Source organism: Lynx rufus, unplaced genomic scaffold, assembly GCF_022079265.1.
Source record: "Lynx rufus isolate CCGP_SWC_20201006 ecotype Redwood Valley unplaced genomic scaffold, mLynRuf1.p SCAF_18, whole genome shotgun sequence".
In the NCBI taxonomy this organism is placed as follows: domain Eukaryota; kingdom Metazoa; phylum Chordata; class Mammalia; order Carnivora; family Felidae; genus Lynx; species Lynx rufus.
Window position 1 is genome coordinate 10,593,083 of NW_025814832.1, and position 15,167 is coordinate 10,608,249.

Consider the following 15,167-nt stretch of genomic DNA (forward strand, 5'->3'; position numbering starts at 1 on the left):
GGCAGAGAGGAGCCTATCATGGGCTTCCCCTCCGTACCCCACACCCCACATGTAATAACGGCAGATGGCAAAGCTTCGGGGAGAAGAATAAAGGTGTTTTTGTCTGTCCGTCCGTCTGTCTGTCTGTCTGTCTGCCAAGTGAAGGCTACAGACCCTATCAAATCTACTCCTCTCTCTTTGCAGAATTCAACCAGACAGTCCAGAGTTCTGGAAATATGACAGACAAAAGCAGTCAGGATCAGCTGCTGTTTCTCTTTCCAGAGTTCAGTCAACAGAGCCAGGGGCCTGGGCAGTCCGATGACGCCTGCTCTGAGCCCCCCAACAAGAAGATGCGTCGCAACCGGTTCAAATGGGGGCCCGCATCCCAGCAAATCTTGTACCAGGCCTACGACCGGCAAAAGAACCCCAGCAAGGAAGAGAGGGAAGCATTAGTGGAGGAGTGCAACAGGTAACACGACCAGAAACTCGCTCGAGCAGGCAGGCAAGCACACGGACCTGAGATCCATCCCCTCAGTCCCAGGATATTGAAATACTGATTATCCAGCTAAGTGTGGCTAAATTGGGGTTTCCCAATGTGTGTTCCACGGAACCCCGATTTCAAGTCAAATAAGACTTGAATAAGTCAAATAAGTCTCAAATAATTTGAGAAACATCAGATTCATACTTCCTCTTGGGGAGTCATGGCATAAAGTAACATATTAAAGATTCCGAGAAGGCCTAGAGTCAAGAGACTTACTTGGCTTTGTTGAATTGATTGTTAGCTGTGGAATCTTTTTTTTTTCTGGGGGATATTTACACCATGAGCTATTATTGCAGGGAAGATACTCTGGAGAGTCTAAAATAGGCCAGTGAAATGAGAATCATTGTGTCTGACCTCCATGCAGACTAGGGAAAAACCATTGGTCTAAAAGGAAACTTGGCAGAAAAGACCTGGTCAGATCTGTCCAATCCACTCTGCCCACACTGAATAGAGTTCTTTTGGTATCTTAACAACTGCATGTAATTTTAAAGAAAACTATTAGAAATCCTTGGGATATCTTATTTATTCATTCATTCATTCATTCCTGCCATCCTCCCTGACTCCAACATTGATTTTTTTTAAGTTTATTTATTTATTTTGAGAGAGAGGGAGAGAGAGAGAGAGAGCACTCGCATAAGTGGGGGAGGGGCAGAGAGAGAGAGAATCCCAAGCAGGCTCCATGCTGTCAGCATGGAACTCAATATAGGGCTGGAACTCATGAACCATGAGATTCAGACCTGAGCTGAAACCCAGAGTTGGACACTTAACTGATTGAGCTACCCAGGTGTCCCTCCAACATTGACTTTCTTAAAAGTCTGGTCTTTGCTCTGGCCAACACCTGTGGTCTCTCTGTTTCTGGGCTGGGCTGGCTCTAGCAATAACATATGGCTGGGGAGGTCAGGCCAGGAAAGGGGAGGCAAAGCAATCAGCTTGGACATGTCACAGCCTATACTCTGTCCCCTGCTAATGAGAAGCTCCGTAGCGTCCAATGGTGTCTAAAAGTCTCTCTGACACGTGGAATTGGGGTTTCACGGGCAATGATAAAGCTGGAGACCAGCCACCTCGGCATGTTCTCCTTGTACCTCACCCAACCTACCTTTTGGGGAGGATTCCTGTGGCACAAATGAGGAATTTGGTTTCCCTGGCACCCTTTGGGGGTATCCAAACCGCAAACGACCAGAAGTCCCTTTGAAGGGAATCACAGCTAGTGAAGGACATCACCTTTTGTAGGTCGGGAAGGGTAGCAACATAAGATGTCAAGAGGCCTGGTCTGGACCTTCTCCCTGAATTACCTGCCTCTCGACTACTCTCTTCTTGCAAGGAGCCACACCAGAGGCCTATGCCCCTCACTGACAGGGCCACAGAGCTTGTGCTGCACCTGTGTTTGGCCCTATTCCCACCATGTCATCAGAGAACTACTACACAGGCTGGACTTTTCTCATTACAGGCTTTTCCCCAGGATCTAGCTCTATCCTTGCCCTCTTCGTACTCCTAACTGAGACCACTGGGATTGTGTGTCTGGGGCCAAACACCGGCAAGCCTCCCCCTGGCTGTCCTTGCTCACCATCTCCCCCACTGTCCATCCTCAGGGCAGAATGTTTGCAGCGAGGCGTCTCCCCCTCCAAAGCCCACGGCCTGGGCTCCAACCTGGTCACTGAGGTCCGTGTCTACAACTGGTTTGCAAACCGCAGGAAGGAGGAGGCGTTCCGGCAGAAGCTGGCCATGGATGCCTACAGCTCCAACCAGACGCACAACCTGAACCCCCTGCTCTCCCACGGCTCTCCCCACCACCAGCCCAGCACCTCTCCTCCAAATAAGCTGTCAGGTAAGCCCAGCCCAGGCCTCACTGCCTTGGCAGCCCAACCGTCCTGCTTCCCGCCATGGGTCTCATCTGGGTCAAGACTTTTCAGAGGAGGAAATGCTCTGGGATGGTGCTCAGGCTGGCCTCCCATTGCCAGAATGTTCTTGTGAAAACAGTGTTTGGCTGTGGTCAGGTTTCCTCTGAGTCCTTGCTCAGCCTCCAAGAGCCCCTCTCCCCAGTCTTCTCTGGTCCCCTTTCTTCTCCCTGTGTGGCTGCTGACTCAGCAAGTCAGTGCGGCTGTCAGATTAGACGGAGAGGCTGCCTTATTGGCATGCCAGGTCCACACTGCGGGCAGAGGGGTCACCTCCTCCACCCCTGTTCATATCCTACCCCAGGGCTCTGTCCAGCTCCAGCAGGAGGAGCCCAGGGGCCTCTGGGGAAGGGCCACTCTGTTGACAGTCTCTGCTTGTTCTCTGCCAGAGTTTGGGTGGAAACAGCCACATAAAGTCTTTGCACTGATGAATAGGCCAAAACTCATTGAGTACCTACTGTGTGCCAGGTCCCGGCCTGGATTAGCATGCCTCTGCTGTGGGGTGTGGGTTTATCAGGGTGGAAGCCCTATATGCTGAATGTTCCATCACACATAGTCTGAAGGCACTTCTCCGCCTGGGGCTTAGTTCTTCCAGGAAAGCTGGCTTCCCAGAATTAGGATGCTTATTGAGGCCGTCATGGTGCCCGTGTAGAAAGAGTATGGCATGGTCTCCCGCCTGCTCTGGGGAAGGGCTTGCAAAAGGAGAACCAAGCACCATTTCCAACTCAGGGTTGGTTCTGAAGTCTGTTGCTTCCTTGCCTGCTGGTTGCTCCACTGCTTGGAGAGCCCTGAGGTCTGGGGCTGGCCTAAGTATTGGGGGGCCCAAGCTTTTGTTCTACTCTGTGCTCCCACCAGGATCTCTGGGAGCCTGAAACTGTCCGGCATAAACCAGGGCCAGGGCTAGGGGCTTCTCTGGATCCAACTCCCATAGAAGGGGAGGCTCAGCCACACGGGGAGTAAGTTTTGGTTACTCTTGAGAGGCAGAGGAGCCCCTGATGGACACTGGTCCGATTGCAGAGTAACCCAGTGCCTTAATGGAAATTCAAAGCAGGGTTCAGAGGGCAGTGGCAAACGGCATGTGGCCGGCACTGAGCAAGACTGGAGCACTTGCCGCCCGCAGTGATCCACGGAGCTGGCTCTGGAGCTGTGGGGGGCGTGGTTGGGGCAAGGGGCATTATTGAGGAGACAATGGCTATTGTGTTGGGACCTGTGATCTCCACACCAAAGTCAGGGAGCCTGCAAACCAAACAAAGGCCCAGCAGCTTTCTGACAAGCTGGGGTTGTGGTGAGGTCACCACAGGGTCGTTAGCTTAGGCCTTCTGTATATGGACAGGAGACAGAGAGGGGCTGGGGGGACAGGGGCAGGTCCTGGAAGCTGAGCAGGGTGGGTGGAAAATACAGTCCCAGAGCCCTCTGAGTGGAGTCCCAGAAGGCATGGCCCACTTGGAGTGGGTTCTCTGGGGTCTCCCTAGATGTTGGCCTTTGAAAAAAATCACGGAATGCTAGAACTGGGCAGAACGTCAAAGAAGGAAACTGAGGCTCAAAAGAAGCAGTGACTTGCCAAAGTTATACAGAGCGATGGTGGCAGATGGGACTGGAACTCAGGCCTGCTGATTCCCACTTGGTACAGCATAGATGCACATGTGTCCCTGCCCACAGGAGCATATTGTCGTCTTGGGAAGACATTGTGCTGGCATGGAGGGCCCAGAACCATCTAGGGACCAAGGCTGTCTTTCAGGGTTTTGTGTGTCTTTCTAGGGAGAGACTCCTATTTATGGAGCATTAATTATGAGACATTGTATATTTTCAGTGGCTGCCCTTCCCCTCTGCCTTAATTTTCACTCGGGGCTCATCAGGATAGTCCTTTCCATGCCCAGAGAGTGGATGCTCTGGACTTAGTTTTGAAGCCCACATCTAGCCAGCCAGATTGATTCCCATAACTGCAGCGTGACCCAGCCATGTAACTTCTCTGAGTCTGACTTTCCTGTCTGTAAAATCAAGAAGTCAGACCTACCTCATCGGGTCCACGTGAGGATTAAATGAGAGAATGTATAAACACCATCTTTCCCAATAAACTGTAATTGCTATCATTATCACTCTTGTTATTACAGCAGTGGGAAGAAGGACCGGCAGCAGAAATCCATTTCCTTCTAAATTTCACACACTGGGGCATTATTCCTAAGAGGCAGTGACGTGTGACCTGGCCCTGGGAGTGGAAGCAGAAGCGGCCACTGGGCTGGGGCCTGGGGTGCAGGATGCTGGCATGCGTGTCTGTTTCCCCCTCTCAGGTTGCCAGGGGGGCACGTGAGGTGTAATGGGGCTGCTGGGGAACGCACCCAGGGCTAGGCCAACAGCAGGCCGGAGCCCAGCACTCAGGGAGGGCTACAGTCCAAAGAGCCTCATGGTGCACTTCCTATCATGGGCCCCACGGCCAAGGTACGCTCTCTAACGAAGCCCAGAATGTACGTGGGTGTAGAATACAAAACGAGCTCTGTGGAGGCCGAGGAGAGACCAACACCCAGAGTCAGCAGCAGCACCAAACACCCTCCAAGGCTAAGCTGGGGAGACAAGGCCCCGGTCTCCCTCCCCCGCACTCCCTCCCCTCTGAACGCCAGCCTCTGAGCCAGGAGGACTGGAGGCACTTTAGAGACAAATCTTTCCCTTGAACCTTCTTCCTGGAGAGGAGAGCATCCCTTCCCTAACGAGCCGCCTTCTCTCCCAGCCACTCTGGGTGTGCTGTGGCCCACTTGCCCACGGTGACCACAGTGTGACCCTGGTCCTGGAATGTCCGGCACAATAGGAGTGGCAGGAGGAGCACTTTGCCTCTGTCAGCGGCTGATTGGTTACAAGGTGCCCTACAAACACGCTGTCAGCAGAATCAGCTGTTTTCTGCGTTGCCCCTCCCGGCTTTACAATCACACACCAGCATGCAGCCCAGGGTTGTCATGGCTTTGTCTCCCTTATGCATGCTTAATTGCCAATTAAGTTGGGGCTTTGAACCAGCCTGGCTGCCGCTGATGGGCCTTCATCTTTCCAGTGAGTGTCACAGGGGCACCCTTTGTTTGCTCTTCTTGGGGGCCTGAAGTTACTGTAGCAGGCTGCAGGCGGCCATTTATCTTCAGCCTGGAAGGCCTTTATCTGCACACACACCCCCCTCCCAGCCCTGCTCTCGCCAGCAGGAGCTGTCCCTGGTTATAGGCCCCATGACAGCCCATTCTGAGGCCATTGAGCAGGCCCGGAGTGATGGCCCCTACCTCCATTCTGGAGTGGAATCAAGAGAAAGGCCCCCAAAAGGTCAGAGAGCAGGGCTGTGGCGAGGAAGGGGACTGGTTGGAGACAGGTGCTTGTATTGATTGGCTCGAGGAGGAGGAGGAGGAAGTTGGCGTGGAATGGAAGCTGGGCTAGCCTTGGCCCAAGCCTTGGGGCCAGGCTGCATGATCTGTGGTGGCCTGGCTCACTGTACCCTTTGCTCCAGCCTGCAGCTGTCTGCGACAGCAAGGGGGGAGCGGAGGGTCTTCATCAGCTTTCATTCAGCCAACACATCACGTCCTCACTCTTCTATCATCTTTTGGGAAGGAGATTGAGGCTCATTCTCCCAGAGGTGAGAGGAAGCCCTTCCAGAAGAATCTTTGGGTACCCTGATGGACAGCCTCTTTAAGTGGAGACCTTTATTTCTGTGGCTGCTTACTCCTGCTTCTCTTGCCCTTTCTCCAAGCCTAGTGGACTTGATGGTCAGATCAGAGCTTGAAACTCAGAGAATCCTGCCTCCCACCTCCCCCTTGTGGCCTCTCACATGCCCTACCAAGTCACCCACAAGAGTCCAAAGACTGAGTCTTAGACAAATCGAACTCTGGGCCAGGATATCTGTGTGGTTGCTGCTGCTTTCCCTGATGCTGAAATCTGTAGGACCCAAAGAAATCTCAAAAGTGCCCAATGGAAGGGTTATGGCTAATGTGAATAATCATAACAGCTAGTGTTGATTAAATATTTCCTGGGTTCCAGGCCCTGCGCTGAGCGCCTCCATGCATCATCTTATCTAATTCTCATGACAACCTTGTAGGGTAGAAACTTTCTGTACCCATATCCCCATTTTACAATGAACGAAGGTGAGATGTTTGGAATGTAGATAATTTACCCAAGTTCATATAGTTAGCAAGCAGTAGAGACAGGTTTTGAACTATTACACACTGACCATCTCTTCTGCTTTATGCAGATGCTAAGAACTTTTCAGGCATGGAAACCAACACACACACAATACCCCCACAGTTCCTTCTTTTCCCACATTCTTATTGCTCCCCTCTGAAAGACAAAAGGCTTTAGGAGAGCATGGCCAAGGATGGGGGTCTCCCAGTCTGGCTAGTTTACTGCTTCCCCTGCACCAACTGTTGCCCCTGACCAAGGTAGATTCTGCACTCTGCAGAAAGAGATGTGAGCCCCCTCTTCCACCACCCCATCCCCATCTGGGCAGGGATTTGAACTGCCCTTGCAGTCGGCACTGTCTGGGGCACTAAATGCCTTAACAACTTAATGGGGCTTCTGAGACAGCCTGGTCACCTCAGCTCACCTCTGAAGCTCCGCCCCCTCCCCGGGCAGCAGACAAGGGGCGGGGCGTTTATGAGGGTGGTCGTAAAAATATTCATCTCGGCAGCAAAGGTCCCCATAGTAAATAAGCCCTATTGTCCCAAAGTAGCAGCTTATTTCAGTTCAGAAAAGAAACAAATGCCACCTTGAAACATCTGGTGTTTTAGGAAACCCTTTTGTACTGACTGGGAGTCCAGGGGTGGACCTGGCTCCACGGTTCTCCTTCAGAAGGACTTTATCTGACGGCCATTTTATCTGCTGAATTTGAAGGTCATTTTATCTTGCGGTACCACCCCATCGGCTGCCGCTAGATTGAGGAAGACAATCAGGATATTAATGAGATTAAGAGGCCCAGCCTTCAGAGATTCTGCTGGCAACCTCCTCCTGATAGTGGACCGAGCCTGGTCTGCATACAAAGAAACCTGGCTGCTGGGCTGGTGGGGCTCAGAGCTTGTGCACAAAGGAGCCGGGAGATACTGGAGTGCTATCACTATAGGCAGCCCCGTGGGCCATGCCTAATCCCCCTGAAGGACCCTTAGAAGATTCAAGGACTCCTTGTTGCCTCCAGTCAGCACTGAGGAGGAAGGAAGCTGCCAGTAAACACACAGCCCCTGCCTGCAGGTTATAGAAGTGCCCTTGGAATCTGTTTGTTGAAGGTTTGATGGGAACGGACAGGAACTTGGGGGGAATTTAAGCACCAGAGGTACAGAGGGCGGCCAAAATCTGTGCAAGGGCCTTTGAAGCTAGCTGCTCGATGGGAAGGCACAAGATCTGGCATTTTGCCTCTACCCACTTTTCGATGAGAAGTACAAGCACAAATGGGGAAGCTATATATATATATATATATATATATATATATATATATATATACACACACACACACATACATACACACCCACATATATGAAAATTCATATATATATGAATGAAACATAGCCCCAAAATAAGGTCAAATGAAGCATTCAGTTGTGGTTATCGTCCTAGGAACTCTGGTATAGGGGTTGGCAAACTTTTTCTGTAAATAATTTAGGCTTTTTGGGCTGTATAGTCTGTCTTCACAATTACTTGACTCTGCCTTTGTGGGATAAATGTGGCCACGAACCATATGTAAACAAGCGAATGTGGCTGTCTTCCAACAAATGTTATGTACGGGACTGAGATTCGAATTTCTTTGGCCTGTTTGGACCACAGTTTGTGGACCCCCACTCTAGGATAATGGTTCCCAATACCTTGCCACACTTTAGAATCAACTAGGGAGCTTCTAAAATCCCAATGCCCAGGGGTGCCTGGGTGGCTCAGTTGGTCAAGCATCCAACTCTTGATTTCGGCTCAGGTCATGATTTCACGGTTTATGAGTTCGAGCCCCTCATTGGGCTCTGTGCTTACAGCACAGAGCCTGCTTGGTATTCTGTCTCCCTCCTTCCGTGCCTCTCTCCTGCATGCTCTCTATCGCTCTCTCAAAATAAAAATAAATGTTAAAAAAAATGTAAAAATCCCAGTGCCCAGGCTGTGCCATAGATGCCTGACCATCACCCGGACGTGTGATACAGATTGAAGATAATCTGGGGAAATGCTTTTCTAAATCCAGTGGACGTAGCAACGAGTCATAGACTATGCAGCCAGACCTGAATTCCAACCTCAACTTGGCCTGTGTGACAATGGGCAAATCTCTGGGATCACTAAGCCCCAGTGTTTCAATTTGTAAAACAGGACACCAACTCATGCAGAGGCTATGAGGATTAAATGAGCTGGTGTATGTAAAGCACCCTGGATGTAGCAAGTGCTCATGAATGGTAGCTATTGCCATTCCTTGCAGGGCCTTGTTTTGGGTTTTTATTCCGCCTCTTTCTCTCTGTTCCTCTTGGAGGTTTCTTTCAACCCTGACTTTTGGAGAATTTGAAGGGTTTCCAACTAGACACTCATCTTGGTGTTTGTGGCAGATTAAGTCTGGCTTCTTGTATAATGCAGTTTCTCATTCTTCCAAGAAGGACTGCTCTGTGACATCCATAACACATGTCCAGTGCCATATCCAGTACTATAGGCATTTAGAGCAAAAAAACAGAGCTGGGAAGCGCCAAGGATTGTGGGGAGGGGCGGAGGCTCATGACCATGTAGCAGGAGGTCAGGTTCATAAGATGACCCTGAATTTCCTGTAGGGCATTTTTCTCCTTTAATTTAAGGAGGCGCGAGCACCCTGCTTGTTAGTAATTAGCCCTGGGATCCTGCCAATTACAGGGGGTGTGGTACTTTCTTGGTGGAAGCCTGATCAGAGAAGCTTAATGGCCTTTGTTCTTAGGAGAGAAGCTCCCCCAAATTTCAGGCACAAGAGCAGTAAGAAGGGGAGGGTGGACACAGCTCCTGCAGTGAACGAACGCAGGAAACCTCAGAGGCTCCAGAGGGCTGATTCTCTGGAAGCTGCTTCCCTCAGCCTGTGAGCCTGCATCTGCCTAAGATACGCCTTTCTGTTGCCCTGTGCTCTGGCTTCAGCAGCCCGCCCGACAAAAGCACCACTGTGTAAGTTTAGCCACTGAGGAGTCAACCGATGAAGCCCAATCTCTAATGCTTTCAGGAAGTCAAGAACCATCTTTCTCAGAACACACACTCACCTCCCTCCCAAGCTGGAAGAACACCATGCAGATATCTTTAGTGTTTAATGACTCTCCCAGGGAAGTCTCCATCCCCTGAGGCAAGCTGGCTACCAGCAGGCCCTTGCCTGGACTGCACTCAAGAAGGGTGTATCTGGGTAGCAAGGGGTAGCATCCCCAAAGAGGCTTGGGCTTGATCTATGGTTCTTTCACTCTCTGATGGTTACTTGGGCTCGTTGAACCTCAGTGTGTTCATCTATAAAATAGGGATCAGGGATTGTGATGTCTGTCTCCTCAGGGCTGATGTGAGGCTTAAGTATGATAAAGGGCCCAGCAACAAGGTGCCTGACAAGGTATTGTTGGGTTGGCTCAGGAGCCCTTAGGGCCTTGAGAGAGAGGAAGAGCTTTGGGTTTCCTTGGGTTCTTGACTAGGGTGTGGCTTGCAGTTTCACCCTGGAAGTTTCCTTTTCCATGAACCCTGCTTCTCATTTGAGACATCAGAAACCATGAAACCCAAGTATTGGCAAGACCTGTGCTTCTTACACCTCCATCCCAGCCCACATAAAAGGCATCTTGGGAGCTCATGAAAAACACCCACATCTCCCCCACCTACACCTTTTAGAATCAGAACTTGATGTTGGGGGGGGCGGCGGGTCAGGCGTGGAAAGTTTCAATAAACTCTCTAAGAAATTTGGATATACAGTCAGGGCTGGACGTCACAAGGCCAGATGGAGCAGGAGGGTCCTGAAGGGGTTGATGATGATCCCGAAGGCCCTTTGCTAAACTAGGAGAGGTGAGGCAGCTGGGGGAAGGGCCCTGGACTAGGATTCAGGAGACCTGAGCCGCGAATGAGAAGGGGTGACCTTGGGCCAACTTCTCAGGGATCCTGGCAAATGAGGGTATCGGACCTTTCAGCTCTGACAGGTGAGTATTTGGAGATTGCATGTAGCATCAAGTGTTGGGGCCCGGGCCCCTGCTGCCTGAAGTAGCAGAGGGACGTTGGTCATTGTGATATCTTATTGTTAAGCTCATCATCTGTCTGTCTCTCGCTCCGTCCCCATTTCAGGAACTGTGTGCTGTTACAATCCTTCCACCTTTATTAGGGACCATTAGAGCTTTACAGCAGCGGCAGATTGGGTGGGGCCAGTCACAATAAACAGATTTATAATGGGTGTAAACGAGACACCTATCACTGCTGAAGGTTAACACTTTCAGGGCCTTTGAGTGGCAGCCTGCATGCCCATTGCCTTCTGGCCCTACCCAAGGTAGGGTGCCTCTTCCTGGTCAGCACCTCTTGGACTGGGTTGGTGATGAAGTCCAGGGAGTTCTTGTTCAGCGAGCGGGGAAAACCTCTGAATAACATCTCCCATTTGTGTCACATCAATTTGCATGGTGGGTACAAAATAGCTGCTTGATTTATCTCAAGATGTTTTACCAATGGAAACAGAAACAAGCCTTCTCCTCCTTCTTGAGAATCTTCCTGCTGGGTGAAGTATAGGGTTTGCATCCCTATATGTCAAAGAAAAAGAAAGAAATCCAGTAAGTCTCATTCTTCCTGTGAGGAAAAGTAGTTCCCGGAGTCTCTAAAACTGTGTATGTATGCTGAGTGGTGGAATTCCAGGCTGTACCCACATCGAAGCCCGAGTTGGCTTTCTTCACCACTATGTCTCCAGTCCATAACCTGTGCCTGGCACATGGTGGACATTCCATTATTTGTGCGCTGACCATATCTATTATAAAGGGCTTCTTGTCCAAAACCTGAATGCATAAATCCCCTATTTTGTAATCTGTTTTTCAGGTTTACAGTTAAACTGACAAACTCCACAGTTTGTCTCGTTTTACGTAACATAGTACATATTATGATTTAAAGCATATTTTCCCTTTTCTAGAAACAATGACATCCAGCTCTACTTTCATTGATACTGCTTAACCAAAGTATACAGTGTATACACACACACACACACACACACACACACACACACACACACAACCTCCAATATTTAATGTTACCAGGAAGTTTTCAAAGAACATATTATTGGGGTGCCTGGGTGGCTCAGTCAGTTGAGCATCAGACTCTGGATTTCAGCTCAGGTCATGATCCCCGGGTCGTGGGATGGAGCCCCATGTTGGGTTCTGTGCTAAGCGTGGAGCCTGCTTAAGATTCTTTCTCTTTCCCTCTGCCCCTCTCCCCTGCTCACATGTGCTTGCTTGTTCTCTCTCTCTCTCTCAACATAAAAGAGAGCATATTATTATTCTTTTTCTCCTAATGTTCTACTGGTTTAGTTTACTAGCTTAGTCTACTAGTTTAATTTAGTTCTACTAGTCAGCTTAATGTTCTACTACATTAGTTCCTATTATAATTTCTTACCAGCATGTCTTGGACAAGAAAAGAGCTAGAATAGCTCTTCCTGAGTTTATGTTGAGTGAGCCAAGGTCTAGAAAAGGGCCTGGGTTTTTCTTGCAGATCAGAGTCATTTGGAGAGATGGCTCTAAGCAGCTGCCATCCTTGGGGGACTGCTTCCTGAGTGCTTCTCTGGTGCTCCTGTTCAGTGGAAGCCAGTAATCATCCAACTTCCAAAGCCTCAGCCCGATGCCTGGTGACCAGCATCCATGAGCTGGTACCCAATGGCTATTTGTCATGCTGCTGCTGCTGCTGCTGCTGCTGCTGCTGGGGGAGCTGCCTCCAACGGTGGTGATGAAGAGGCTGGGGTCTGGCCAGGCAAACTCCCATAACGGGGCAGCTCTGACACTTGCCAGGCCTCAAAGGATCTTCTCCCCGGGTGTCACTTCCCAGCGGGGCCCTGCTTATGAATGGGTCGCAGTGGAAAACCTCTCCTTTCTAAGGCAATTTTATGAGCCTTTCAGTCACAATACAGATGTCTGTTTTTAGGACCTTACTTTTGTGTGGACACCCAGTGGCTCAGTCTGCTGATGGCTTTATAGCCTTCTTCGTTCCCCAGATCCACTAGAAGCGTCATCGTCCTCCTCGCCAGCCAAGCCCAGGGGCCTTTGTTACAGCTACATTACCCCTCCCTGCAAAGGCTGCCTCTGAGAAAAGAGACCCCAGGAGCCAGACTGCGGCAGGGCTCTGTCTGTCCTCACAGCCTTTAGGCCTAACGATGTCCGCTTTTAACCCTTCTAAGTTTTCACTCCAGCTTCCTTTGGAGAAAAAGGCATCTAAGTGACATTTAGTGTTGCCACAGTAAATTCCCATTAATTGATCCTTCCTCAAAATCAACCCGATGAGCCTCAAACTGGGTTCTAACAGAGTGAGTCCAAATTCGGGCTTCCCACCCACAGCCCCAAACCTTTAGAAATGCTCAGCCTGTGCCCATGGAAGCACCCATTTCAACACCCCCCTCCCCCTGCTTAAAGCATCGTAGGTAGTCAGAGTTATGCTTAGGCCCCAAGAAGTCAGGAATGGGTAGGCCCCCTACAGGCACCCCCATTGGCCTTTATCACACTAGGTAAAGCACTAACGAGATCCAGGCTGCTTCGTAAGCAATACTCCTCGGTGCACTCACCTTGCGCCTTCAAACACAAAATCACCCCAATGTGTCAGTGCTATTTCTATTTTGATTATATTTTACTCTCGCTTTCTCCTCCTCTCTCACTCCCCCTTCCTCCTTCTTTAAGGGGCATGCCTCCCGCTAACCTCAGCAAAATCAGGAGACCTAGAGGAGAAATGTATACCACTGTTGCTTTTGCACCCCTCAGTTCCACAGACCATGTGGAACCTGGTCATCAGTTGCTCATTCCACCAATATTTACCGAGCGCCTCTCACAGGCTAGGCTCTGTGCGAGGTGCTGAGGACACAGGCAAGGTCTTGCCCTCGTTGGGCTTACATTCCAGTGACAGAGACAGTCAAGAAACGAGTAAACAAAATCATTTCAAACTCCTTGGGGGGTCACGATGGAGGCTCAACCTACCTGGAATCAATTTGGGGCTTACGGAGAAGAAGAAGAAGGGTCGGCTTCAGGACGCCGCTGACTTGCTAGGGGCCCCTTCACAAGAGGTAGTGAAAATAACCTCTTCTTCTTCGAACCTCAGCTTTCCATTCTGTCGAATGGGCATCCGTGACACATTGAGAGCAGGCTGCGTAAAACACTCACAGATGTGAGGACTTCTCAAGTTCTCGAGTGCCGGCCTGGTTTCTTTCACTTGTAACAGCGGCCTCCGGGCTGAAGGGCTTGTTGCAAAGCATCTGATGTTTGCCTGCAGAAATGGGCTCTCCAGTAAGGACCAGGCATGCTGGCCCGTTTCTGTGGCCCTCCTACCTCCCCACATGTGTGATTTTCTCAGGTGCACTGTGCAGGTCGACTTCTGTTCTCGGCCAAGATGCTTTTGATGGAAGACGATTTTTTTCCCCCGTTGGTTACATTTGCTTTGATTTTTATAAGAAAACCAGTTTGTGGGCTTTCCTTAAGTATCACTCAACTTTTACTCCTTGAGTTCAAGAATGTTTACCGTCCCCGCAGGCCTGTCTGTGTTTCTCCTCTTAGGAACTGGGCTCCTAACCCAGCCACCTCTGGTAGAAAGAGATGTGGAATTAAAACCCAGCCCAGTGTTTCAACTGCTTCCGCCTTGCATCAGCTTTTTTCCTCTCAGGCTTTCGGATTTTTAATCTGAACTCTTCGCAAATGTTAATCTTTATCCCCAGAGGGGAGGAAATGAGAATAAGAGCTGGTGGTAGTCCCGTGTTACCAATGAGGAAACTGAGGCAGCCGTGCTATCTCCTTTATTTAAAGCTTTTATTTCTGGACCTCTCAGTTCACATTCTTTTATCCCAGATGAGCCTCTCAGACGGTCACTAGACTGAATCATTTGCGTGTCTGCCTCTTTTCTCAAGAAAGTGACTCCTCTGTGGGGAGAGGGGGAATGGATTTCTGAGGATAGGTTCCCGGGCCTAATTCTGCCTGGCCCCCTCCCCGGCCGTATGTGTTGGCGTCATAGGAAAGACAGCTCTGTCTACCCATAATTGATGGGCAGAGTTGTTTCCTTTGGGAGGAGCTTTCTCTGTCGCACGCTCCCGCTTGCCTGGGTTTAAATTCCCAGGTTCTAGACCCAACAGGGTTGGGCTGTGCTCTGCATGAGGTTAGAAACACAGGGGAAGAATGCGTGTGACAGAGCTCTGGCCAGTTGAGTAATGTTTACTCTGTTGGTGGCTGGGACGCTCATTCGTGCTGGCAGAGGTCCATCAGCCGGAGGAACATTCCTGCATTATCAGGGATGGGAGATTGGTTTTGAAATGTCAAGGGTGAAAGGCATCCCACCAGATCCTGGGTGAGGCTCACAGACCCCAGTAAAAAGGACCCCCTTGCTTCAGCACCAAAGGCCACGCGGGGGTAAGCTGAACCTCACGTGGCCCAGGAGGCCACACCTCCCACTTTTCTTCTTGCTAAAAGGAGCGATTCTGGTCATGTTTTCCTGGCTGACGTTGCTCTTCTGTTTGCCTGGCATTTTCTCTCTGAGCAAAACCCGGTGTTTCTCTTACCTTATTTAATTCATTCATCGTTATGGCTTCTGAGGAAGGAAGATCCATATGCCCATCTTGTAGATAAAAATACCAAGACCCAAAAGTTGATTGG

General features: G+C 50.2%; 1 protein-coding gene across 3 annotated transcripts in view; it reads left to right on the forward strand.

Annotated features, from left to right (window-relative positions):
• The window catches only part of HNF1B (HNF1 homeobox B), a 52,348-nt gene that overhangs the window by 9,941 nt on the left and 27,240 nt on the right, over positions 1 to 15,167 (forward strand). For 2 of the 3 annotated variants that reach the window (XM_047081125.1, XM_047081124.1), the window contains exons 3-4: positions 262 to 448; positions 2,110 to 2,345. In XM_047081125.1, coding sequence (XP_046937081.1) covers positions 262 to 448; positions 2,110 to 2,345 — 423 coding nt within the window. Of the gene's footprint in view, positions 1 to 183; positions 449 to 2,109; positions 2,346 to 15,167 lie in introns of all 3 variants that reach the window. The other variant, XM_047081123.1, reaches the window with a different exon arrangement.